Raw genomic sequence first — 25046 nt, 5'->3', positions numbered from 1 at the left:
CGACTGTTTATTCATGTTAAGGGCGGCGTGCAACACTGTCTGATCCGAACTATTACCTCGCCAGCTATATCGAAGACGACAGCATGTCGAAAGTGCTTCACTACCGAAAATGTCATCAACATCTTTTTGCAAGTAGTAGTAATTTTGCCAGAATAGTGCCCCCTCGACGAGGGGCCCTCGTACATATGTTACCGAGATCCTGTACGCTACACGAGTAATTATTTTGATTTCTTCCTGAGGTCAGTTACTCTTAAGTGGAGCAGGCGAAATTTGTATTTCCTTATTTTATATTTTACTATTTTTTTAAATATCCATGCATTTTAATAATCTCTCGATTATTAAAATCTCGCAAAAATGTATTTCAGGCTAACAATAAGTTTTTAGCAGTTAGAAACCTTTGAAAAAAGAAACGGCTATAAGTCTTGATACCATAATCTTTTGAGCTGAACAATTTTACTGCCGGAAAAACTCTAGTGAAAAAAAATCTACAAAAATAACAGCGTTTGGTAACAAATTTCTTTATGCAGTGAAACTTATTGGAACTTCCTTAGGTAGAGTAGAAAGTTTTCAATTATTATATCCCTTTCCGACCGGGCCCATATAATTGCGTAGTTAGAAAGTGACCTAAAGAAAACTTTCTCTCTCGCTTTTTGAACGTCCTATTCATTGCTTTACTACTCACAACGCTAGTATCAACATTGCAGCTGCTACGAAAAATAAAAAAACGGAACAAGCAATTGTTTTTATATGGGAATTGCTTCGATTTGGGTTTTATTATCTGTCATTTTCTACCTACGCAATTGTGTAGGCTCGGTCGGGAAGGGATATATAAAGACGTCCTTAAGAAAATTAGTTTTTATGCAAAAAGTGTGTCATGAGAAGTTCAACTCCGAATGGACGATTCTAGTTTGTATATTTGCATCTCCTATACATAAGCGGCCCGATAGCCTTGAGATGTGCTAGTGGCCGATCAAATAAACAAACAAATAACACGCGGCGCACTCAACTGAAACATACAGTGCTTTAAAGTCTGTAAACAGATGATAGGTCTTTTCTGCTCCTGATTTCGGTTTGTAGGCCTTCCTCTCCAGGTGCTTTGTGGCTTTTTAACTTCTTAACCTCATTCTAGATCGACGAATCCACGGCTCATCCATCATCTTCAATCAACAACAATCAGCAACATTTCGATCTTTCAAGTGCCACATTTCACAACCTTATTTCTGAACATTACAGCCTACTGAGTCAAAATTTCGAGTATTTCTTTGTACAAAATGTGGCAGTTTTGACGTAGATTGCGTCTCTAAGAAAGTTCCGAAACAGAGGTTTAAAATGATAATTTGAAAACGGAACAAAGGTTAGGGTTACCATTTGGTCGGAATTAAAAATCAGGACAACTTTTTTTCTGGCACAAATTCGATCTAAGCTATTTTTATTTTTTGAGATATCAATAAATAAAACCGCAATCTGAAATTTGCACTGCAACAAACGCCAAAACACTCATTTATTTGACGAATTTCTCGGACGATTCAATTCTGCAACTTTGATTCATCAGGCGTTAGTAGATACCTAAAAATGTAGCACACGTAAACTGGTTGAAATTATACTTAACAATTGTCAGATGTTTAACGGTTTCAACGACTAGACAATTTCTCTCGTCAAGATTCAACCAAAGAAACAATTCGTTCCAAATTAATCCCTTTCTTTCCGGGGTCAAGATAAAAGTACTGAACAATCTTCAACATTTCTGAATATCCGGTACTAAGAAAAATCAGGACAAATGCTAGAATATGAAAAAAAAATCAGGACGCTCCAAACAAGTCTCAAAATTAGGACATAACCTGTCAAATCAGGACGGATGGTAACCCTAACAAAGGTCGAAGTTGGCCCCTTTTCAAGTGGTTATAAGTCGATTAATTTTCAACGCATTTTCTCGGTTCTTGCAGCAATCAATTGGAAAATTATTATTGCGATCAATCAGAGCTAAGCTTGATACTAGCTTTCTCTAACGCGGTCGACAGAATATTATACCTTTCGGCTCTCTAATTATCACCTTCCGTAGACACTTCCTAAATTAAAATATCTCAATGCAACTTGATTCGAAAGACAGTGCCATAAAATGAGTTCTTTTTAGGATCTATTGTGATATATGTCAATTTTGCAATTATTGACAATTTTCACAGCGTCATTAAATGAATTTCTGGTTTGTGTCTTGGTGCCTATTCGCGAACCGTGACTGGCACAATATCGCAAATGTCAATAGATTTTTCCATTGAACAGTTTTTTTTTCTCATCAAGAAAGTACAAATTTTCATTCGGTGCTCACTTCAATCATATCGAGTGTTTTGTTTCGTCTCTATTTATCACCTCTTCGTAGCCACTCCCCAAATTAAAATATCTCAGTGCAACTTGATATAGAAGACTTACTCACCTTTACCTTTGCGTCGAAAGACCGATTGTCGATCCAGTGCGGAATCTAGAACACATCGCCATAACACTCGGTTTTGGGCTGCCATCTTCCAATTGCCTCTAACGCCTATTTTTTTTGTGGACCCCACTGCGACCAGTAGTTGTTTGATCTATTGTGGCATTGTCCGGACGTTTTTGCTGTTTGCACATTTCTGTTTTTTTTACCATTTTGCAGTACTACTTATTGTGTTATAGTATTTTTGTCTTGTCCTTCAGACTTAGTAACCTACTTCCTTCCTTATCGACCTTATCATATCCTCCTGCAGGTTATCACTCAAAAAGCATACAACGTGCTATAGTCTATGATATTATCGAACCTTTAGACCAGTGGTTATTAAGTCTGGAGGGAAGTTATAGTACTTTTTGTCTTCTCATTCAGATTTAGTAACCTACTTTCTTCCTTATCGATTCTCTCACTCGACTGAGACTTCGTAATGATGGTGCCGCTTCTTTGCACGCCAGCCCTCCGTATAGCACCCTCGAATGCGGTGTTGAACAATATGATTGACAGCCCGTATCTCTGCTTTAAACCATCTAACGTCACGAAGGAGTCCGATATCTCACCGGATATCCTGACTCATGATGTAGAGCCTTCAAGAGTGGCACGTGTCACCCTTATTAGTTTTGTTGGAAAATCATGTTCGAGCATAATTCGCCATAACTCATTTCTCTTAACTGTATCGTACGCTGCCCCGAAGTCTATGAACAGATGGTCAGCCTGCAAGTTGAATTCTCGAAATTTGGTCCGTAGTGGAGCGTCCTCCCCGAAAACCACATTGGTAATCGCCAACAAAGGTCTCCGACAGCGGCCTCGGTCTATGGAACAGAATACGGGAGAATATTGGTTCATTCCGGATAATAACTTAATGGGGATTAGTACTTTCTGGGTAGCAGTTTTCTAGTGATTGGTACATTCTGGGATTTTGTTTTCTGGGGAAAAAGCTTCGGCGTTTCATTTTCTGGGGAATAGTTTTCGAGGAATTGTTATACAATCGAGTCAATCCATTCTCGAGTACACAATTAGAGGGAATCCAACGAGCCAATATTCGTGTAAATGAGTTTGTAAGAACTTCATCTTCGACGTGATTGCGATCGAATCTATCGTTTTAGTATCGTACTTTTTTAGCATTAGATCAAACAATTTAAAAAAATTACTCTGGGAATAAACAATCCGAAATGCCATGCTTTTTCCTAAATTTGAAGGTAAAAATGAAAGTCCTACTTTTTCTTATTGATTAGTGAAGCTGCAATCTAGTCCAGTATGTGATACAATTCGAAAAAGCTAAAACAATTTATACGCTTCATGAGCACTTACAAATACACTTCAAATCAGCTAAAAGATAAAATTTATTGTCCCATCCGGCCGCTTTCCAGTTATCAGCCAACAACAATCATTTCTTCGCTTTCTTGTTCATCAGACTGCAAATCGCTTCCTGTAGGTTTTTACTCTCCCTAAGCTCCGCCTCGATCTGTTCAATCCGTTCATCTTTGTCAGCAATCTGCGCGAGCAGTTCTTTTGTCTCCTCCTCCTGCTTTTCAAGCTTGCTATCTCGAGCCGAAAGTTGCTGCTCAAGCTGGCTAATGAGGACGGTGTGTTTGGAAATTTCGCGCTCCCTCTCGCGAATCTTGGTTTCGAACAACTTTCGGTCGGTGCTCTTCTGCTCGGCTAGCTTCTGTCGCTCCTCTTCGGCAATCTTAAGCAGCTTACGGGAGTCATCACGGTTTTTGGTCTGTGGATAAAAATGATTTTGTATTTAATAACTGAGTTAGGTTTTAGTAGGTCACGTCATACCATTTCTACCAGGTCATGCTGCAACCGTTTATTTTCCTTCTCGTAGTTGTCGTTCCGCGCTCGACAGGCCTCAACCTCCTTAGCCAGAGCTGCGCACTGCTGTGTCTTTTCACTGGCTTTCTTAATGTACTCGGACAACTCCAGCTTCATTTGATTGATTTTTTTATCGTACGAAGCTGTAGCACATCGCATGTGGTTTAATTCCTTCTCCAGTGATTCATTCTCCGATTCTTGCCTGATAAAAAATGTTTTGTAGATTATTATTTGCATAGTATGTGATAACTAAGTAACTTACGCAGAAACTTTCAACACGAGGGGCAAGTTTTTTCTCTGCACCTTGTCGATTTCCGCTGTCAGAAGTTGATTCTGATGCATAAAATTGCTGATCTGTGTCGACATTCCTGCTAAGCTCACGCGCAAATCCTTCATCAACTGAGTTTCCATGTTAATCTTTAACTGATAGAATTCGATCAATTCGACCTTCGTCACGTCATTGATGTGTCCCGCAGCAGTGACATCCTGGATATGCGAAACAGTTTGATTCATTCTCTCAAGCAGATCCCGACTAAGGACTGCCGAGTTAGCACACGGTGGTGAGTCTGTCAGTGTTCTCCTCTCAGCAGACTGATTATTTCCATTCCAACTTGTCGCCAACATGCAGACCATCCGGGAAACCTCCCGTCGGGGGAAATCTGCCGAAGCTGCGACATGCAACATAGCTTCGGTAAGTTCCAAGCAACCCAATGTCAGCCCTTTAGCAATCAGAAAATGGAGCGGCTTTTGGTTTAACAGATTGTTCACTTTCGCAAACCATAGTGTCGGGGCAACATTCGCGAACTCATTGAACGTGTGCAACGCCCAGAGATACACTCGAATTTCACTATCTGGTAGGGAATAATCAAACGAGTGATTGGGTTCCAGAAACTGGCCAAACAACTGCCGAAAAAATGGCTCGACCATGTGATCAAGGTCTGAATGTACAGTGTTTTGTACCTTCACTATCGTTGTAAGCAATTGGCAAAGAGAAACGAGTAATCTCTTATCATCATTATCTTTAACTATCGACAGCAAATCAACAAGCAGATTCTGACAGGAATCGACAAACTTCGGCATGCTCTCCGTCGTTTCCCTACCCTGCGAGGTGGTGTCCAAAATAACTCTAAGTAAATCAACCGCTTTGGCACAACTTTGCTTCGATTGAATCCATTTAGCTGCCAAGCAAACCATTGAATTTAAATAGGTTTCACTAATTGGTTCCAGAGCCACGATGCATTCTAAAATCTCGAACAAAACATCCATGCAATCATCGATCGCTGCTAGCTCCGATACCGAACCCATTGTTTTATCATCGTTGGTATCTTTTCGTTTTTTCCTTGCGCCAACAAATCCCGATTCTTTCGTTTTGTCACTGGCATGCCTGTCAATGTCCTCCAAAAACTCTTTTAGATTTTTTCGGAAGAAATCATCCTCAATGTTAACGGTGTTTTGCTGGTTTTCCTTCGATGAGTTATTTCTGCTGTTGTACCGAAGAATGTACTGCAGATAATCTACAACATGGCGAAGAACAAAGCTATTCCTGAGAAGTAATTTCAAACTAGTTTTTGCAGAGCTACAAGAATCCTAACTAATGAAACTCACCCAGAAGCTAAAACATTCCGCACCTCTTTGAAGCTCATCTTCAGCAAATAATGCAAGTCCATCTCTTTCAGATAATCATTTTTCTCTAAAATAATGTACATCTTACACGCTACCAGTCCAAATTGCTTAATCCTTCCGCAAAACGACGAAATGCTAATATTTTTAGTCAGGAGATAGGTCATAGGAAGATTCATGTAGCAGAGATTCACCAGAATCGAGAGAGCCAACGTGACGAGCTCGGTCTTATCCTTGTGGCCGTGGTTTTGTTCCATCAACGCGAGCAGCTTCAGCATTAGGGTTTCGATGTAAGGCTCGTGACTTTCCAGCTGAACGCCGTGTGTCAGCAGTTCGACAAGGGCAAGCAATCGCTGCTGCTGTTCCCCGTTGTGGGTCTCCTCTAGCATTTTTGTTAACACCGGCAGGTAGTGAAACTTCTCAACCAGGGCCTTTCGAGTTTCCTCACACCGGGTAGCCGCTTCCAGCACCGACACAGCCGACCACAGCAGGGACATCTTTTTCGTTCCAGTGCTCATCAGCTTGTGGAGGTTGACAAAAAATGCGTTGTTCCCGTACACGGACACATCGAAAACCCGCTGATCGGTAACCAATGCAAGGTGCTGTGGAGTAAAAACGGCCAATTACTTTCAAAATAATTTATCCACCGTAAAACCAGTCATTACATTCAAACTATTCGTCACTAAAGTTTCATTGCCATAGGTGCTACTGATAAAGTAGGATTGGATGTTGTTATTGAAATCATTTATGTACGAAGACATTCTGTTTCACGCTTTCTTAACACTAAGCACTCAAATGGTCACGAATCTACTAATAAACAGCACAATTTTCAATAGATTTTTCGACCAGAAACTTAAAAACGGTTGAGAGCAATCAACATTTGAGTTTATGCCGCGCTGTGTTACTGTTTAAAAAACGATCAATTTTAAAACGCTCCGCTGTAGCTGTCAAACAAGTGGATGCGTAACGTGCGTTAGGGAAAGCATAACTTGCTTGAAGTGTGGAATCGTCAACAACCCTGAAATGAATAGAATTACTTGGAATAGCATATAAAATTCAATTGACTATATATACAGGTACGGCAGATGGTTTAAATCATAGGTTTAAAAGGCTTCTGCTTGTTAACAATAATGACGTAGAACTCAAGAAGCAGTGTGGAAAAATCAATATTCGGCAAACTTTTTAAAGATGTTTTTCAAGGTTAATATGGAATTAATTTTTGATAACAACTTTTGGCATTTTCCTGATGCTCAATTTTTTGGAGTGTCCTGTTTGCCTGAGAATTTGTTAAACTGAAATTAAATCAATATTTTTTTTTTAACTTTCTGTTGATTTTAATTTGCTTCTCGGAGCGTTTTCGTGTATTTGTAATTTTTGAAGTATTCTGTAACTTGTAGAAAAGTTTATTATATTTCCAGCTTCTATAGAAGCTTGCAATCATATTGAACTAACTGATAAATTTTGTTCGTTTTTGATATTTTATTTGATCTCTTCGACTGGTTTATAGTTTCATTAGAAATTAATTTTTGTTTTGACAATTTCATGGTTTCAGGAATTTCGAGCTAAGTCGTCGCTAATTTCTGTTTGGCCTCCAATTTTGCTATGCTAGATGTCATTTTGAAGCAGATTTCGGAGTCTATTTTGAGGCTTTTCCCGTGTTTAGAAGCATAACTTGTGATTTTATATCTTAAGGTTTCTTCGGGACTATAAAAGCGTTTCCAGTATTCGGATGTCTTTGCTTGAAAAGTAGTTATCGATTTTTTTCAAAAACCAGCATGAAATCAACATTTTATCGTTTGTTTCAAGTCGCCTCCAACTTTGAAATCATTTATAGCAAAATTTAGAATCAATTTCTTATTTTCCCTTTTCTAATCTTTTGGTGTATTTCGCAGCTCTTTTAGACTGAACTCTGATAGAATTTACGGCTTTCTGGCCTAGGTCGTCTCAAGATGAGTCTGAGATTGTTTTTGTTATTCTTTTGCTGACATTTTTATGCTTAATCACTAAATAAATCACAGTAACAAATTTTTTTCACTTTTTCTTTGTAAAAAATTAACAAACAGTGGGGTGGGGAGAAGATGGGAGTTTTATCAAAGTCCACGGTTGTCCATGAGACGGGACGGCACGAGAAATGTGGACGGTCCTTAATGGCGCACAAAGGAGTTTTCAGCTTAAAACTTTGAAAACCTTATGAAAATCTTGAAAAAAATCTACTGGACAATGTTTTCCCACAATGTTTTTGGAGTTCTACGTCATTACTGTTAACAAAAAAAGAGCCCTTTAAACCTTAAATTCAAACTATCTCCGTACCTTTTTATATTCCATTGCGTGTTGTTTGGTTTACCCATTTTTCGCTACTAATACAGAAAAATGTCTTCTTCTTCCTCACCTGCATATACCTCATCGCATAAAATTATCTTGTTTATCCAGCTTTTTACGCGCCATAATGGCGGACGCTATAATGCAAAGGTCGAAATAAATTACTCACCCTTTTGACAACTCTGTTTACGTCAGTTTGAAGTCTTCATATATTTTATCAAAAAAAAACTATATCTGGCAACATTTGTGTTGCCAATATTTCAGAAATCGCAAATCTGACGTAAGCAGAGAGGTTCGCATATTACGAACACGCATTATAGCAACCGCCATTATGGTGCGTAAAATGCTGGATAGAGATAAGTGACTTTTCATCTACGCACACTACCCAGTAAACAATTTTGTTGATTGATAGCTTGTTAAGCTGCTATTAGACGGGTTTCGACTGAATTAAAGCTTAATCAGTCATTATACAACCAAAATGTTTGTTGGGTAGTAAACGTGTAAACCCGTGTAAAGTTGCTTTTGTTTCCTCCAAACTGAAAATCATCGCATCTCGTTGCTTCGACTTTTATCACTTTTTACCATTTTTGGTCAATTATGTTCAGCAGTTTAGGAGAACGTGTAGTTCACTAGTGTGCCTAGGTGAAAAGTCATCTCTACAGACCTTTTACGTAAGAATGTATTAGTGTCACTAGTTGAGGAAAATATTTACAAATGGCTGTTTTGTTTGCAATGCTATGTTTTTAGCAGCTGGACAAATATTCAGTTGAACACTCATTATATGTTTTAAACTTGTTTCTGAATGATTTTTTTCATTCGTGATCATGAATCGGAAGAAGCTGCTAAACATAATCGACCAAAAATGGTAAAAAGTGATAAAAATCTATGCAACGAGCTGCGATGATTTACAGTTTGGAGGAAACAAAAGCAACTTTACACGGGTTTACACGTTTCCTAGTGTGCGTAGGTGAAAAGTCACTTATCTCTATTGAGGAAATAAAAAACAGAGGAATTAAACCAAGGCGATTCCAAAATCGAACTGAAATTTGTAGTTCGACGTAAATTGGAAGTCGATCAGCATTCCAAAATTAATTAAAAAACTTCCCCACAAACAATTTTGTAGATTTAAAGCTTATAAAACTGCTACAAAGCGGATTTCGGCTGAATAAACGCTTTTTTTTCTTGAACAGATATATCTTCTAGCACAGAGAACAGACGTTCATTTTATTTTCAAAAGATGTGTAAAAACTTGCAACCGTCGTTTAACCATGAGTGGTAATGCTTCCGTTATGTGGCGCTCGCGTCAATGACAAACCAAGCACTAATATCGATACAGCAATATTCATGCAGTGCAATTGGGGCACCACAAGACAGATGTCGTTAGTGTATTAACGTATTTTGATTCAAATTTTTACTCACGATTTTTAATTTTTTTATATGTACATAAATGTCTGCTCTTTGTGCTTTTAGTTATTATAGTGCAAATATAAGGTTTTCATTACTACCTGAATTTGTCATTTTTTCATTAAAGAACCTGGAAATTTTTGAATGATGTATTAATGCAAAAGATACAATTTTAGTTTTTCTGCTGTTTTTGGCAGCACAGAACGTTTTTTTTTTCATGGGTTTAGCTTCACACACACTGACGAAACTACCCATGCAGCATCAATCATAGTAACCCATGAGTCAACAGAAAAAATTTTAATTTGTCCGGACGGCTGACGACTCTGAGCTACAAGAAGCTCCAGAAGAGCTACTACATCACTGCGTGCGCTTGACCGGGAGGTCGGTGCAACCAGCCAAACAGTGAAAAAGTATCGTCAGCCGGGGTGAGATTGTTCCAGTGGGGGTGAGATTGAGCCATCCAACCCGTGACTTGTCGGCCATCTCTTCCGGATCAGAAGACTAGTCTTTCTTGGTTAAGTATTCAAGTTAACTTATTCAAGTAAGATGGGTCTTGTAATCGCCATGGGATGGCTGACAAACAATCGGTTTGTATGGCACAATCTCACCCCCACTGGCACAATCTCACCCCGGCCTACGGTACCAGGTACTTGGTACCACTGTTGCCAACTGTACAGATTTATCTTGAAATGTACAGATTTCCTCGGATTTTTCGGTACAGATTCTGTACCGTACAGATTACAGATTTCGAGAAAAAGTACAGATAAGTACAGATTTTTTAGATGGTTAGAAAGGATTAGACAAAACTTTTTGGCCGACTTTGCAACGATACAATGGATGGGATCTTGCAATCCACGCACTTAGAATTTACTGCCAACTATCGGTAATTTGCTGCCGAGAATGGCACCACTCGGTTAAAAAACGGCAGTTGTTACATGTTTTCGTAAATCTCGATTTAACCAAACTAAAATGTTGGTACAAAATATCCGAAATATCGGTAGTGTTGATGAATTATGGGTTTCATTGTTTTTTGACAGAATTTTCAGGAGATTGAACCACAATTGCACGGTTATATGCATTACCGAGCCCCATTCAAAAGTGTGCAAAAGTTTTATTGAAAATCGATCTAGTAATTTGGAATTAATATTAACTGAGTCAACGCCGTCCCAGTTTTCAATTCACGTTGAAGCTGTATAAATATAGAAAATAAAAACTTTGAGCCAGTGGTACAGATTTTGGTACAGATTTTCCCCGGAAATAGTACAGATAAAAGATTTTTGCAGCTCCCAGTACAGATGAAAATGTGGCAACACTACTTGGTACATGAACTAGACATGCATGTCAGGGAGTGGCAGTGGACGGTCTCGGAACTACAGGCAATAACGCAGTAGTAGTACCTGAATAAGATGGTCAAGTCGATTTTCCCGGTTAATCGCGACGTGGCGAGGGTGGTGGACAACAAGATCTGTCTCACCCGGATTGCAACGACCGGCAGGACACCGCGTATTTCACTTCCCACACGAAGGAAGTGAGCACCGAAGTGAAGTTCATTTAGCCTAAGCGTAGCCTAACAAGCCGGTCGTAGGTTTGAGTCTCGGCTCGGGAGAGACTGTTATTGTCAGTAGCGCTAGCCCCGCAATTGTTTTGTACATTGAATGGACGGCTGCGAAGTCTGTATATAAATAAATATGTTTCCAATCGGAATGTAGCACCAAAGCTTTGCTTTACCAAAATTGGCGAACCCGCCCAACGTCCCCAAATTGCGTACCATCGAGTGTTTCTGGACAAACCTGAAGCGTAAGATCTACTCCAACAATTTTGTTGCGAAAACTAAGGAGGAATTGATAAATAAAACGAAGAAAGAACTTAAAAACATGTAGGCAATCACATGTTTTCGTCCGCAATAGTAAATGTTTCGGTTAACTGCCGGAAGGCCACTCGCTAGAGCGTAGATTTTTTTTTTTCGAGTAAACTAACATAATCACCTTCCATGGGAAATTTATCAACCTCAATTATCTGTCTTAGTAATTTTTTAACCACCATCCGAAAAAAGTGAATTTTGTATCGCTACAGTAAACGCCAAATCTGTTGCCGTTTTTAGGAAGAGTTTGTAAATGAAAGTAGACGCGATGCAGAAATGCGGCCTTCTTCGGAGAGATAGTATGCGAATGATGAAGTCGTTTTTCAATCTGTAGTTTGGTGGCCCAAACGGGATTCAGATGTAGAATTATTTGTCCGAAGTTGCCATGAATATACCCTAGTTCTGCTCCGAATGCTCCCGAGCCAATGCTTCGAAAAGCGCTATCTTCTGGGCCTTGGGAAGACATCGCAATCGACTTTCTTGGTCCTTTGCCTATTGGTGAACATTTGTTGGTAGCCGTGGACTATCATAGCAGATATCTGGAAGTTCGCGGAGAGATGTTTAGCCGCTACGGTGTCACATCGCAGATTAAGGCAGGCAATGATCCGAAGTTTGCAAGTGAAGAGTTTGGAGATTTTTGTATTGATTACAATATACAGCTGGTCCATACGATTCCATATTGACCACAGATGAATGGGCTGGTAGAACGCCAAATCCGTTCTATAGCGAAGCGGTTAAGAAATGCACAGAAACGCTGGAAAGATTGGCGAAGAGAGCTGCATGAATATCTACTTGTGTATCATGCAACCAATCATTCAACCACTGGCGAACCACCGACAAAATTAATGCTCAGATGCAGAATAAAAGCTAGACTTCCTCACATGCCAGGATATGTCGACAATGAAGCTGCACGTGATTTTGATGTTCTTCAGAAAGAGAAGGGAAGGTAGTATGCGGATAAAAGACTTTGAGCGGAATCCAGCGAGATTCAAGAAGGCGATCGCGTCTTCATAAATCACCCCGCATTACACCATGTTTCAAATGCTAACATCTCAACATATGTGTAAACGAGATAGCATATCACCGCCTCTTTTCATACATCTGTGTCTTACTGGTGACAGCGGGCACAAATTAATTTGAGCCCAGGACATGAGTGCATTGTCATTCACTGTTACTCGGCATAGGAATGCCAATGGCTCGTTATAAATCGAATGATAAACAGCCATACGCTTGAAATGGACTTTCCCCCAGAAGAGTTCGTGATAATGAAGAAGAGCGGATCCGATGTTGTCGTTCATTCACAGTCATCTCGTAAAGAGTTTTGTCGCAACGTCACACATCTGAAGAAGGTTCCTCCAGGACGCATTGATTCGAATGGAGAAGAGTTTAAACAGTAGTTAGGGTGGCCCCAGGTCAAAACTAGGTGTGCTGGTGGAGTAAAGAAATGCGGTATAAATGTGTGTTCGATGTGATGTTCATCACAAATCCTAAAATGATTCTGAATGACGAAAAAAGAGTTTAAAGGCCCTCTGAACATTTTCAATGCTCAGAAACTTAAAAAAAATGTGTTTGAAAATCTTAAGCTGATTTTTTCTTTCCTGAAAAATCTCTTTCACTACACTATAGAAAACTCTTACACGAAAAGGGACAGTGATACCGACGGACAAATAAATCAATAACGCAGTTTGTTATAATACTCACTGTATGAATGAAACTTAAAATCTTTATTCACTTATATGCTTCAAAATGGATCGAACTTTTCGGCCGCGCTTTTTGGTGCCCCACCAGGCCAGGACTCGCTAGTGTAGGTATGCTTCTTTTGTGCCTAGTAGATTCACTTTGATTTTCATTAATTTTATCCATGAGTTTTTTCAGCTCTCCTCGTTTTTGATTTGGCCAGCATCATCATCATCATCAGAGTGGTGAGTTGATTTTTTTTTTGCAATTTAACTCAAAAGGGAAGAAAGGGCAAACATTCAGTATGTAGTTCTGGTAACGAAAAAGCTTATAACAAGTATGGGAATTTGAGTTCAGGGGTTTTTTAGGGTGACTTCCAAGGAAGTCCCATAGTTTAGAGTACCTTTTTTTAGTAGGAATTGTATAGGTTGTAATACTCTTTTTTCTCTTATACCTTTGATACTTCTTCTATACCGTTATATAATGATTGCGATTTTTCTCATAGTTCTATGTGTATGTCTTTTTTTCGAATGGATAACCTTGTTGATTTGCTGAACTGGTTCAATAGAGTAATACATTCGAATTTCGACGTCGGTATTAGTTAAAATGTTTGCTCGATTTAGTTTGAATTAGGTAGAGCAACCTGGTAGATATGCAATTACATATTGTGACTGATCTTTCTGATTGACTAGAACAGATAAATTTAATATAGTGTTTACTCTTGTGAACCTTCACCATTTTCTCTTTTTGTTTAGGATACGATTTTCCATCAATTCGGTTAGCGTATTGCGATTTTTTCGTAATTTGAATGCGGTCAGTTACTTGCGACATTTGCCATTCAATATTTTGTTTTGAGTTATGTGTTTGTATTGTTGGTATATATAATTCCATTAATCATATATATTCGGTTATTGCAGTTTGAGTAACAGAAAAATGCAGTTTTACGAGAACTTATGTGTAGTTTGACTGCGCTGTATTCGATTGTTGCCCGCATCACGGGGATGCAGACAGTTATGGTTATATTGTGAAATTTTTAGAACAAAACTTCTAGGAAACAGAAAATGTTGCACGATTTTCCAATCAGTTTGTGTACGCCTGTTTATAATACGCTTTACGCTCTGGTTTACTGTTTGTTGGTTGGTTGATAATTGATCCGGTTTATTACGGTATGGGTACGAGCGGGGTGGCTGTACTCATACCGCAATATCTATTGTTTGTCTTATGAACTATTGCGCCTTATCGAGTGGCAAATGTCGCTCCTTCCGACGGTTTCGAAGGAACAGTAATAGTTGGAACATCGGGGATAGGAATTCGATCCGTTAATCCGGTTCCGGTTGCAGGGGGATTTGAATTTGAATCATCGAAGTCCGTAACAGTTTACTTGCAGTGTGCTCTCTTATGGCTTAGGGTTAGTTTAAAACACGTTTAATGTTACGTTTACAGTACGGATTACTTTGTGTTAGGATTGACATACTTTCTATTGCCATTACATGATAGTTAATTGGTTGACAGGCTCCGTTTGGGATTCAACTGGGGTTGAATGGAACACACGAAATAATACTCTGTTCTAGGTTGCTAACTAAATTACGATTGCACTGAAAGTGAGAAAAAATAATCCTACTTATTTACATTTATGATAACTTAAAAATTGAAATGAATCTTTAAATAAATATCCAAAAATAAGCAACATTCATCCATTTCCAATCGTGCGAGCCGTCAGTGTGGAAAATATCTAGTCTATAATTACATCATTTCCTAAGAATGTACACAGAGTCACACGTATGACACAATTTCATAAAGTTTTTTGTTTTTAAATTAGTGATTATTTACAATTCTCTATTGTATGGTAGTAGCAATTCTACTTTCTCAGCAGAACATCGATAGCCCGCTTCCGGTTGCGGTTCCGCAACTCATTGTCAACCCGCTTCTGTAGCAGATTGAAAATGTCAATGTATTGATTTTCGGCTGCCAGGTGCAGCGCCGTATCACCGTTACAATCCGAGCGATTCGTTTGCAGCTCACGTATTCTCAGAATCTCCCGGATGACAGCGGCGTTTTTCGAGAATACAGCGTAGTGTAGAATCGAGCGCCGACTACAGTCCAACGCGTTCACGTCGATCAGTGAGCGGGCCAGACCAATTCGTACGATGTTCAGATGATTGTTGGAAGCGGCTGTATGCAGGATGGACTGACCGTTGGTCAGTGGAATTGCGGGGTTCGCTCCGTGCTTCAACAGTAGCCAGAAAATTCGCTCGTTTCCAGTTTGGGCGCATATGTGGATGGCGGTGAATCCTTCCTGATTTTGGCCGTTCAGGTGGAAGCCATTATCTTGGTGCAATTTGATGAAGTAGCTAACCATGGGTTCGGATTCCTTCAGCGCGGCTATGTGGAGCGACGTGTTTTGGCCCACCTGAGGCGATAGAACGTAGCTTACGATTTCCGGGAAGTTATTCACGAAGTACTTCACGATGTCCAGATGATCGAACATCGTCGCCGTCGAGATCACGTTTCGGCCGTATTTGTTGGTGTGACTCACGTCAGCTCCGAACTGTAGAAGCGTGTCGATTGCTGCAGTATTTGCACTGATAATGGCTTGGAAGATCGGTGTTGATCCGGTTGAGTCTTCGTCGTTGGAATCGCAGATTCCTTCCTGCAGGAGGTACTGTAGAATGCGAATGAAGCCCTCTCGGGCAGCTGTGTGGAGTAAATTTTTCTGCGGTTGTTTTGCTATTAATCGCAACAGAGAGATGTCTGCTCCGTGTTCCAACAACAAATCCATCATTGGAAGATTCGCCTTACCAACGGCTATCAGAAGGGCTGAGTTTAGAAGTTCCTCCGGAGGTGGCCGTGCACAAGCAAGAAGAGTTTGTACGATGCCTAAGTGCTGATTCATTACGGCCAGATGGAGCGGTGAAAAATTGTTGGAGTTGTAGAGGTTAGGATTAGCATCGTGCTTAAGCAAAGCACGAACTGCGGTCAGTGAGTTTGACAAGCACGCTGAATGCAGAGGAGTATCCAAAAATCTAGGTGTTTGAATGTCCACATCTAGAAAACAAAATAGGATACGCATTCTTTGTTCATTTGTTGTGCTATGCAGAGGCGTTAGCGAATCACAAAAGACATTTTCTCCAGGTTGTTCTACATTGTACTGTACATTCGCACTTTTTAACAAGCAGAGAATGTCCAAGGAATGAATTGATTCCGGGAGTAAAACTATCTGATTGGGTTGACGACGGTTCAACAAAGATTTTATGATCCGTAAATTTCCCTTCGACACAGCCAAATCCAGTGGAGTCTTTCCTTGCTGGTTCACGACATCAACTTTCGCGCCGTATCTCAACAGCAGCCTGACTAGTCCAGCATCCCGATTTTCAACAGCCAAATGAAGTGATGTATTTCCTTCAGTGTCCAAGATGTTGGGATTTCCATGGTTAGCCAGCAAAAATTGAACAACATTCCGATATCCCTTTCTACTGGAAATATGCAGAGCACTAAAACCATCGCAATCTTTCCGATTCACATTAACCACGACGTTCGAATCATTCGCAAGCATAAAACTTAACACCTGCATCCGCCTGTAGCAGGCAGCCACCGGATAAAGCCCCGAATAATCCACGTAGTTCAACATGAACTCAACAATTTCCTCCTTATCATCGTCGCAGAATCGTAGAAAGAGTTCAATACAACTTTTCGCAATTTTCTCGCTTAAAAGATCATTATTTTTAAGAAAAATAATCGCTTCATGATCATTGTTCAGGAAAAGCCACCCGTACTGGCTGTGGTCGTTTGTGTACCACCTCGCTCCGGCATTAGTCAGAGTTTTGATCATCTCCAGGTTACTCAGCTTGCAGGCAACATCCAGCGGGGTAAGATTCAACGCATCCCGCTGGTTGAGATCGTCACACTGATCAAGCAGTAAATTCAGCAGCTCCACATTCCCGGACATAACAGCGCACTGTAAGATTTCAGCGTTCGCCTCCGTATTAACATCATAATCAGGACGATTTTCCAAAAAACTGGTAAACAACTGATCAAATCCGAAGATCATCGAGCTTGAGTCGATCTGATTGTACCCGAAGTCCGAGACGACCTTCAATACCACATCCTCTTCGTTGCTAAGCAACGCTAGCTCAAAGCAGAACCGAACTCTCGAACCGAAATCCGTTAGAATATCATGAAATTTCACCTCCCACGAAGCGACCCTAATATCTTCCATCAGGTAGGACAGAATCTTCAACAGTTCATCGGTGTTCTCCAGATCGAGCAAATGCCCCAACAGCAGACAACTCTGCGTCCGTACCAACTGATCAATGATCCCAAAGCCCCGGTGATCCCTTCCGATCAGGTACTGACTCTTCGTTATGGTGTCGCGTATCTCATCGCAACTTTGAAGGCGAAACCCATCCAGAACGTCACGCTGCTGCCGAATACATTCCAGTCGGTCATTAAAATTCCACGTTCGTCGTTCATAAATTTCCGAAATTATATTTTTCGATAGTTTAATTATACTGAGTGCGTTCTGAACTATCGTTTTCGGGCCGATGTTCGGTATGAGGACCTCGTACACGACACTACCGTGAGTCAGGTAGTTGCGTAGGTTTCGTCCGGTTAACACGGGGACATGGTTCGATAGGCTTTCCGCATTGTTCAGGAGCTTGGCAGACAACGCCCAGGTTGCTTCCAGCATGGCCATTTCGAAGGCAATCCCTTCGATGCGATCGAACGTCCGAATGTTCATATTCGTATCGAGGAAAAGACTTTGCAGCTGTTGAATCTTTTCCTCCACAAGCTTCTGACGTTCTTGGAGGTCGTTTCGTTTGGCTCGGTGTTTTGTTGCATTCATGTTCTTCGGTTTCGTAGAAACCCAATCATCATCCAGATCCGGCGACGTGTCAGTTCGAATTTGAAGCGAAAGATCAAACTCGGAAATTTGGTGGCGAATTGAGTGGTTTTCAAGAGCGTACAAAATTCTACACACTAGAAGAGTCAACCTGGATTGCAATTTTTCGTCACCAATCGAACCCAAATCTTCATGGAGAAAAGCCACAAAATTTGACTTAAGATTAGTTAGTAACACACTGTCCACTTGTTGACTTAACTGAACCGCTCGCAGGTGAGACCTAAGCAGATGACGAATTTTCTCGAAATTGTTGTTTGATTTTAACTTGGCTATTATGCTATCGGCCATCAGAACCGTGTTACAAAACTGTTGGTGCAGCATTTTGTAACCATCAATCTCTTCGTGTAGACGTGTTTTCACCTTTTTGATATGATCGCTTATCTTCAAACCGCACATTTTTTGTTGCTCCAATATTGTATCAAGAATGGTCTTAATCTCAAGCAAAAGAAACGGTGCAAATTCTAGATCCTTAACAAATTCGCTCGAATTATGACGAAGAATGTAAGCATAGTACGATTTAATTTCCTCCAAGCATTTACAGTCATACAAGCGATTCATTAGCGCTTTCATGGTTAAAATGTAATTTAAATTACGAACGTACAACAAGAGATTTCTTAATATCCTAAGATTACGGTGCAGCTCTGCGTAGTCCATTTCCCCTCCAGCAGCCTCCAGCAAGGAGGAGAAATCTCCCCGACTGTGTGACAGATAGTGACGAATTTTTGTATCCGTCAGAAGATATCTTGGGGTAATGATATTCAGTATGCTAACGAAATGCTTCCCAACATGGGGGGTATCTTTACAGTTCCTCACAGTTTCCTCCAACACCTGCACGACTCGTTTCATAGCTAAAACATCAACTCCCCTGCCAGCGTTAAATTTCATGTCAACGACGGAGTCCACATAGCGCAGCGCCCGATTGATCGTGTGCAATTCCTTCATTCTACTGTAATTCTTAGCAAGCTTCCGAAACACCTTTCGATTCCGATCGGACACCTTCAGCGGCCTTGTCTGCGAGCAGTGATAATCGAACCGATACTCACGAGCTTTCAAGTAGAGCCCGCGACAAGCGTCATCCGATAGCAGATATTCCCGCCGAATTCGCTGCAACTGATGGAGCAGATTTTGTACCGTTAGATGATCGTACGCTGGCTGCCGGACGCACCAAACATCGTGCAGTCGAGCACGGTAACCGGTTGTATTCTTTCCACCCAAAGTAACCACGTAGTAGCAAAACATCAACTCTTGGTTCAGCTCTGGGGTCCATAGGATCCGGGAAAGCGGCTTGGAGGGTGAAGCGTTAGACGGAAACAGTGCTTCAGGGTAGCACGGAAGCGCAAGAACCTTTTTCAATTCGCTGGCGATTGCCTGCAAATAGGCTAGTAGCTGCAGCTTGTCTATTAGCAACTTGTAGATGTCGTAATGTGGAGGGCTTTTCCAAATGTGCAGAAATATTCCTGGAAGAAACAAAAAAAAGGAATCAGGTATTAGTTCGCTCGCCTTTTTTTTAACGTAGAACTACGTCTCCGAGAAAGTTTCGCTACAAGAACGTAAAATGAAAACTTTAAATGCTCATCACTCGGTTAGCTTTCAATGAATTTCTTTCGTTCTTCGACAATCGATTGGAAAATCAGCTACGCATCACTTGAATGCAGAAAATAATAACTTGATTATACGTAGGGACCTTACAAAACGCCCCATTTGGGTAAGATGATGTATGCCATTAATTCACCAAAATACTCACATGTGGTTTTAAATGATGAATTTCTTCGTTTTTCTCATATTTATATACCCAGCCTTTCTACAGTTCTCATATGAAAAAGTGTATAATAATGACGAAAGTACTTGAAAAAACTGTAGAATTGGTTGTGACCAACATGTAATTATTCATGAATTTTATATAATCCTTTATGGTTAACTGACTTGCAAATACAGTCAGGTTTTTTACGCGACTTTTTTACGAGGTTTTTTTACGCGGATTTTTGAATTAACGCGGTTTTTTTTACGCGGATTTTTGAATTAACGCGTTTTTTTTTACGCGGATTTTTGAATTAACGCGTTTTTTTACGCGATACCACGCTAATTCAAAAAAAATTTCTCGAATTTCCTAATTAACGTGGGTTGGAACCAGAAACGTTTAAATGTTTATCTAGTAAAAGACTTAATCCAAAAAATACTCTCCGCCCACCGAAAGATCCGGAATAACCGGCAAAGAGGACAATTCCAAATACTGGTTCTAGAGCGTCTAGGGTTTTTTCTAAAGCCCTTCTTGCTGGACTACTTTACGCGGATTCAAAAAAAACGTGTTTTTTTACGCGGATTTTTGAATTAACGCGTTTTTTTTACGCGGATTTTTGAATTAGCGCGGTTTTTTTACGCGGACTTTTGAATTAACGCGGTTTTTTTACGCGTTTTTTTTTACGAGATACGTATCCCCCGCGTAAAAAAACCTGACTGTAGTTCCTCTTTTTTTTCCTGTATGGACTTCCTCACTGCGATCGTTTATCTATTGTGAGATATTCCCGTGTGTCTGTTGTATCCGGCTCTACTACTATCAGCAATACCGCTATTGATAAGTGGCATGCTTATTATTATTGTTTTATCCATGCTTGTTTGTAATGTGATTTTACCCTTCCTTTTACACGTTGTCGACTCTACTCTACCGAGCCTACTTCCTCCTACCAAATATCGCCAATTATAATTCGTCGTACGTCCTTCTAACTTTCACACCTTTAGGACTTATAATATTATGCACATTTCAATTTATTTCACTAACTTCGCCAACTTTTACCTAAAAACGATTACAATTAAAATTGGGTTAGAATGTACTATGAAGCGCTTGCAGAAGATTGCTTGAAAACTTAGGGCATGTTCCATTGCTTTTGATTTTAATTCTAGGACTTCACGCTTCTCACTTCGCGTGCTAATTTCCGCTAGTGGCATACTAATCATCTGCTTCAGAGCATATTGGTCCGTTTTGGCCACGGCGTGCTTGGTAGCGATGGTAATTTTTACAAAAAGTAACACTGATATCGAATATTTTAGAAAAATCGTCATAAACATACATTAATAGTTGAGTACCTAAGCTTGCTGCTACCTGCTTAGTAGTCCTATTGAATCGCGTTACTAGATATGTTGAGAATCATAAATGTGGAAAAATTTTTGCTTCAGAAAATAATAACAAGAAAACGAATCATTTTTCATCTCCCTGTTAGTTTCTTTCTTTTTCCCAAAACTAGGTTTTAATCATTCCCTCTCTCTCTTTCTCTGTCTTTCTCTCTCTTTCTCTCTCTGTCTTTCTCTCTCTCCCTCTTTCTCTTTCTCTCTCCCTTTCTTTCTTTTTTCTCTCTCTCTTTCTCTCTTTTTCTCTCTCTTTCTCTCTTTTTCTTTCTCTATTTGTATTTTTCTTTCTCTCTTTCTTTTTTTCTCTCTTTCTCCCTCTCTCTCTCTCTTTCTTTATCTTTCTCTCTCAATTTCTCTCTTTTTCTCTTTTTTCTCTCTCTCTTTTTCTCTTTCTCTTTTTCTCTCTCTCTCTCTCTTTCTCTCTCTCTCTTTTTCGCTCTCTTTTTTTCTCTCTTTTTTTTTTCTCTCTCTCTCTTTTTTTTTCTCTCTCTTTTTCTTTCTCTCTTTTTCTCTCTCTTTCTCTCTTTTGCTCTCTTTTTCTCTCTTTCTTCTCTCTTTTGCTCTCTTTTTCTCTCTCTTTTGCTCTCTTTCTCTCTCTCTTTTGCTCTCTTTTTCTCTCTCTCTTTCTCTTTGTCTCTCTTTCTTTCTCTCTTTCTCTCTCCTTATTTCTCTTTCTCTCTCGTTCTCTTTCTGTCTCTCTCTCTCTTTTTGTCTCTCTTTCTGTTTTCCTATCTCGACATGCAAAATCTATACAGTCATACCTCGATATAAGGCAACCTCGATATAACGTAACTCGATATAATATATACGTAACTTTTACCTCGATATAACGTAACTTTGAAAATGTATTGAAATTGAAAATAAATGATAAAACAACTGTTTTCGGGGTATAAATTGCTTCAAAAAAATGTTTGTAGTGAGTTTTAAAATTTATGAAACTAATGCGAAAATTGTCCTAAATAGCATAGAAAAGGTTTAAAAATACTAATAGGTGATGGAAAATAGGTTTTCACGCATCCTTCAGTAACAATTCACAGTCTTGCATCAATTAGAAAAAAAAAATTGTTTTGCTTGTTGAAATTCTCCCTAAATGGGCAAAAGAAAGGTTCAAAATCACTGATAGGTGATGGGAAATAGGTTGTCACGCATCTTTGAGTAACCTGTGTATCATTTGAAAAAAAATGTTTTTTGCTACTGAAAATATTTCTAAATGCGCATAAGAAAGGTTTCAAAATACTGATAGGTGATGGAAAATGGGTTTTCGCGCATATTTGAGTAACCATTAACATTGTTGCATAAATTAAAAAAAAGTTTTTTTTGCTTCGATATAACGTAACTCGATATAACGTCTTCTGTGAGGGAGGGGTTCCATACAAATGAAACACAAATTTCTGCTTATCTCGAGAACTAACCAACTAAATGGAGCCAAATTTGGCGGGTGAATGTTTTTAGGGGTAACAAATATATACATAATGGTTTGACACCCCTCCTCTTTTTTATAAGGGATGAGTCCCATACAAATGAAACTCAAATTTCGCACAGCTCGAGATCCAATCAAGCAAATATAACCAAATTTGGCAAGTGAATGTTTTTAGAGTAACAAACATGTCCATGATTTTTCGACATCCTTCCTTCTTCTGGCATATCTCCAAATACCATTTCGAAATCTAACTTCCGGTTTCCGAAAAACAGCGGCAAATTCCGTTCCGGACTTCCGGTTTCCGAAAAACAGCGGCAAATGACCACATACCACCCAATATGGGTATTTCCGGTATTGATATGACGCACTGAAGCCACAAATCGACCTCAGACAACATTTTGAATTGTAAGATGGCGACTTCCGGTGTCTGGAAAACAGCCGAAAATGACCAAATACCACCCAATATGAGTGTTTCTTTAACCAGAATGACGCTCAGAGGCCAAAAAATGCCATTTTGAAATCCAAGATGGCGACTTCCGGTTTCTGGAAAACAGCGACAAATGATCAAATACCACTCAATAGAGGTATTTCTGGAATTGTTATGATGCACTGAAGCCACAAATCGACCTCAGACAACATTTTGAATTGTGAAATGGCAACTTCCGGTGTCTGGAAAACAGTCAAAATGACAAAATACCACCCAATATGAGTGTTTCTGTAACCAGAATAACGCTCAGGGGTCAGAAATTGTCTCCAAATACCATTTTAAAATCAAAGATGGCGACATACGGTTTCTGAAAAATAGCCTGAAGTGACCAAATTCCACCCAATATGTGTATCACCGGATCCAGAATGATGCAAGGAGCTAAAAATTAACCTCAGACACCAGTTTAAATTGTAAAATGGCATCTTCTGGGAAACAGCCGAAAATAACCGAACACTACTACATATGGATATTTCCGTATTCGAAATGATGTATAGAAGCCAAGCATTGACCTTCGACACCCTTTTGAATTCGAAGATGACCACTTTCAGTTTCTAAAAAACAACGAAAGTAACTGAAATGCATTCAATATATTTCCGGAATAGAGGTGATGTACAAAAGCCAAAAGTCCAGGATGTTGCCATTCCGACAAAACCAATCATTTCAAATGTTATAAACAAATCGCAAGGAATCAATAAATTTGAAATGTTTAAAATTATTAAATTGAACACTAAAATAGGCGAGACGAAGTTTGCCGGGTCAGCTAGTACACCTATTAAAATACCTTAATGAATAGTCAAAATACCGAACACTTCACTTTACTCTAAACATTCGAAAAAAATCACGAAGATTCATTATTTTTCAACCTTCCAGAGTGGGATCCCCCCTTAAGTGGTTAAGATTTTTCATCACTTGTAACAAACATAAAAGTGCACATTTGATAATTTACAAGGCATCATGTAATTTATGAGACAAATTTTTACATAATTTGCTCTACACTTTTGGAAAAAAATTTCCTTGTTATAATAAGACATGAGGGCATGCTTGTAATTCTCCTCAGTATGTGAAAAGAGAGGAGAAAAAAATTCACCGCGCACTTCCCTTCTAGTATGTGCCTGCGTGTAGCAAATGCTTTCACCACACTGCTTCTTTCTCATTCCAAAGTGTCTCAACCAGCTTACAGAGAGACAAACACACTTCCAGCTCACCCCACATCTGATAGAAACACGAGGGGTGAATCACTCTACAGAGAAAACGCAGAAGTGCACAACAGTGTCCACTGGCGAGTAGTCCGGAAGGTGAAAAAAATCCTACCGGGCAAAAATGTAATCCTCGTGTAGCTACGAACGAATTCCACCAGAGTAAATTCGACCAGCACGAGCGGCACGAGCAACGCAGTCTATTTTTTTTCTCCCAATCTCTTCCTCTTCTGCCATGCTCAAAAAATCAACTGTGAAACGCACCGCAGATAGCTCTGCAGTGTAATTATTGTGCGTGATGTCCACACGTGTGAGAAAGTACACCATAGTTCATTGTCTCGCAAGAGAGAGATTTCAGATTTCACCGCAGTGCGTTCAGGTAGCTCAACAGATAAAAATCGTTTGTCGCTCTCTTCTAGCATGAGCGTATTGATTTGCTCTTTAGTGTGACGGCAGTTGTCTCCGCAGTGCAAGATGTTCTCCTGCACTTTAGAGGTTTACTGAGGAGAAAAGACAAGCATGCATGAGGGTGTGTAAAAGCTGACTCGTGATAGTACTACTTCGTATATATTTAAAATAATGTCATTGACGAAGAATAGCATTCCAAATTCGCGGCGTTTCTTGAGTGTCTGCAGAACAATACGCGTGCAACGTGCTTCATACGATGGCAGAGGAAATGCAGTTCGATTCAAGTTGCGGAGCGCGTAAAAAAGTAATTGTTTTTGAACAGATTTCACATATTCTTCGT

General features: G+C 39.7%; 2 protein-coding genes across 2 annotated transcripts in view; both read right to left on the bottom strand.

Moving 5' to 3' along the window:
* Positions 1-3421: 3421 nt before the first annotated feature.
* Positions 3422-6806, bottom strand: LOC129729625 (uncharacterized). The gene is made up of 5 exons (XM_055688342.1): positions 6577-6806; positions 5897-6513; positions 4554-5834; positions 4259-4493; positions 3422-4196 (listed from the first exon to the last, which is right to left on the bottom strand). The coding sequence occupies exons 1-5, from the start codon at positions 6670-6672 to the stop codon at positions 3858-3860; spliced, it is 2568 nt and encodes an 855-aa protein (XP_055544317.1). The 5' UTR covers positions 6673-6806; the 3' UTR covers positions 3422-3857.
* A 6373-nt stretch (positions 6807-13179) lies between these two features.
* The window catches only part of LOC129729830 (uncharacterized), a 91725-nt gene continuing 79858 nt past the window's right edge, over positions 13180-25046 (bottom strand). Inside the window, exon 2 of the mRNA XM_055688669.1 lies at positions 13180-19529. Coding sequence (XP_055544644.1) covers positions 15031-19529 — 4499 coding nt within the window. The 3' untranslated portion in view covers positions 13180-15030. The remainder of the gene's footprint in view (positions 19530-25046) is intronic.

The sequence above is a fragment of the Wyeomyia smithii genome, chromosome 3 (genome assembly GCF_029784165.1).
Source record: "Wyeomyia smithii strain HCP4-BCI-WySm-NY-G18 chromosome 3, ASM2978416v1, whole genome shotgun sequence".
NCBI lineage: Eukaryota > Metazoa > Arthropoda > Insecta > Diptera > Culicidae > Wyeomyia > Wyeomyia smithii.
This window is presented reverse-complemented; position numbering and strand designations above follow the sequence as displayed.

Coding starts and splice junctions, on each gene's coding strand:
- LOC129729625 (XM_055688342.1), bottom strand. CDS start 6,672: ATGTCTTCGTACATAAATGATTTCAATAACAACATCCAATCCTACTTT. Junction 5,835..5,896: donor CGGAATGTTTTAGCTTCTGG/GTGAGTTTCATT, acceptor ATTACTTCTCAG/GAATAGCTTTGTTCTTCGCC. Junction 4,494..4,553: donor CTCGTGTTGAAAGTTTCTGC/GTAAGTTACTTA, acceptor ATTTTTTATCAG/GCAAGAATCGGAGAATGAAT.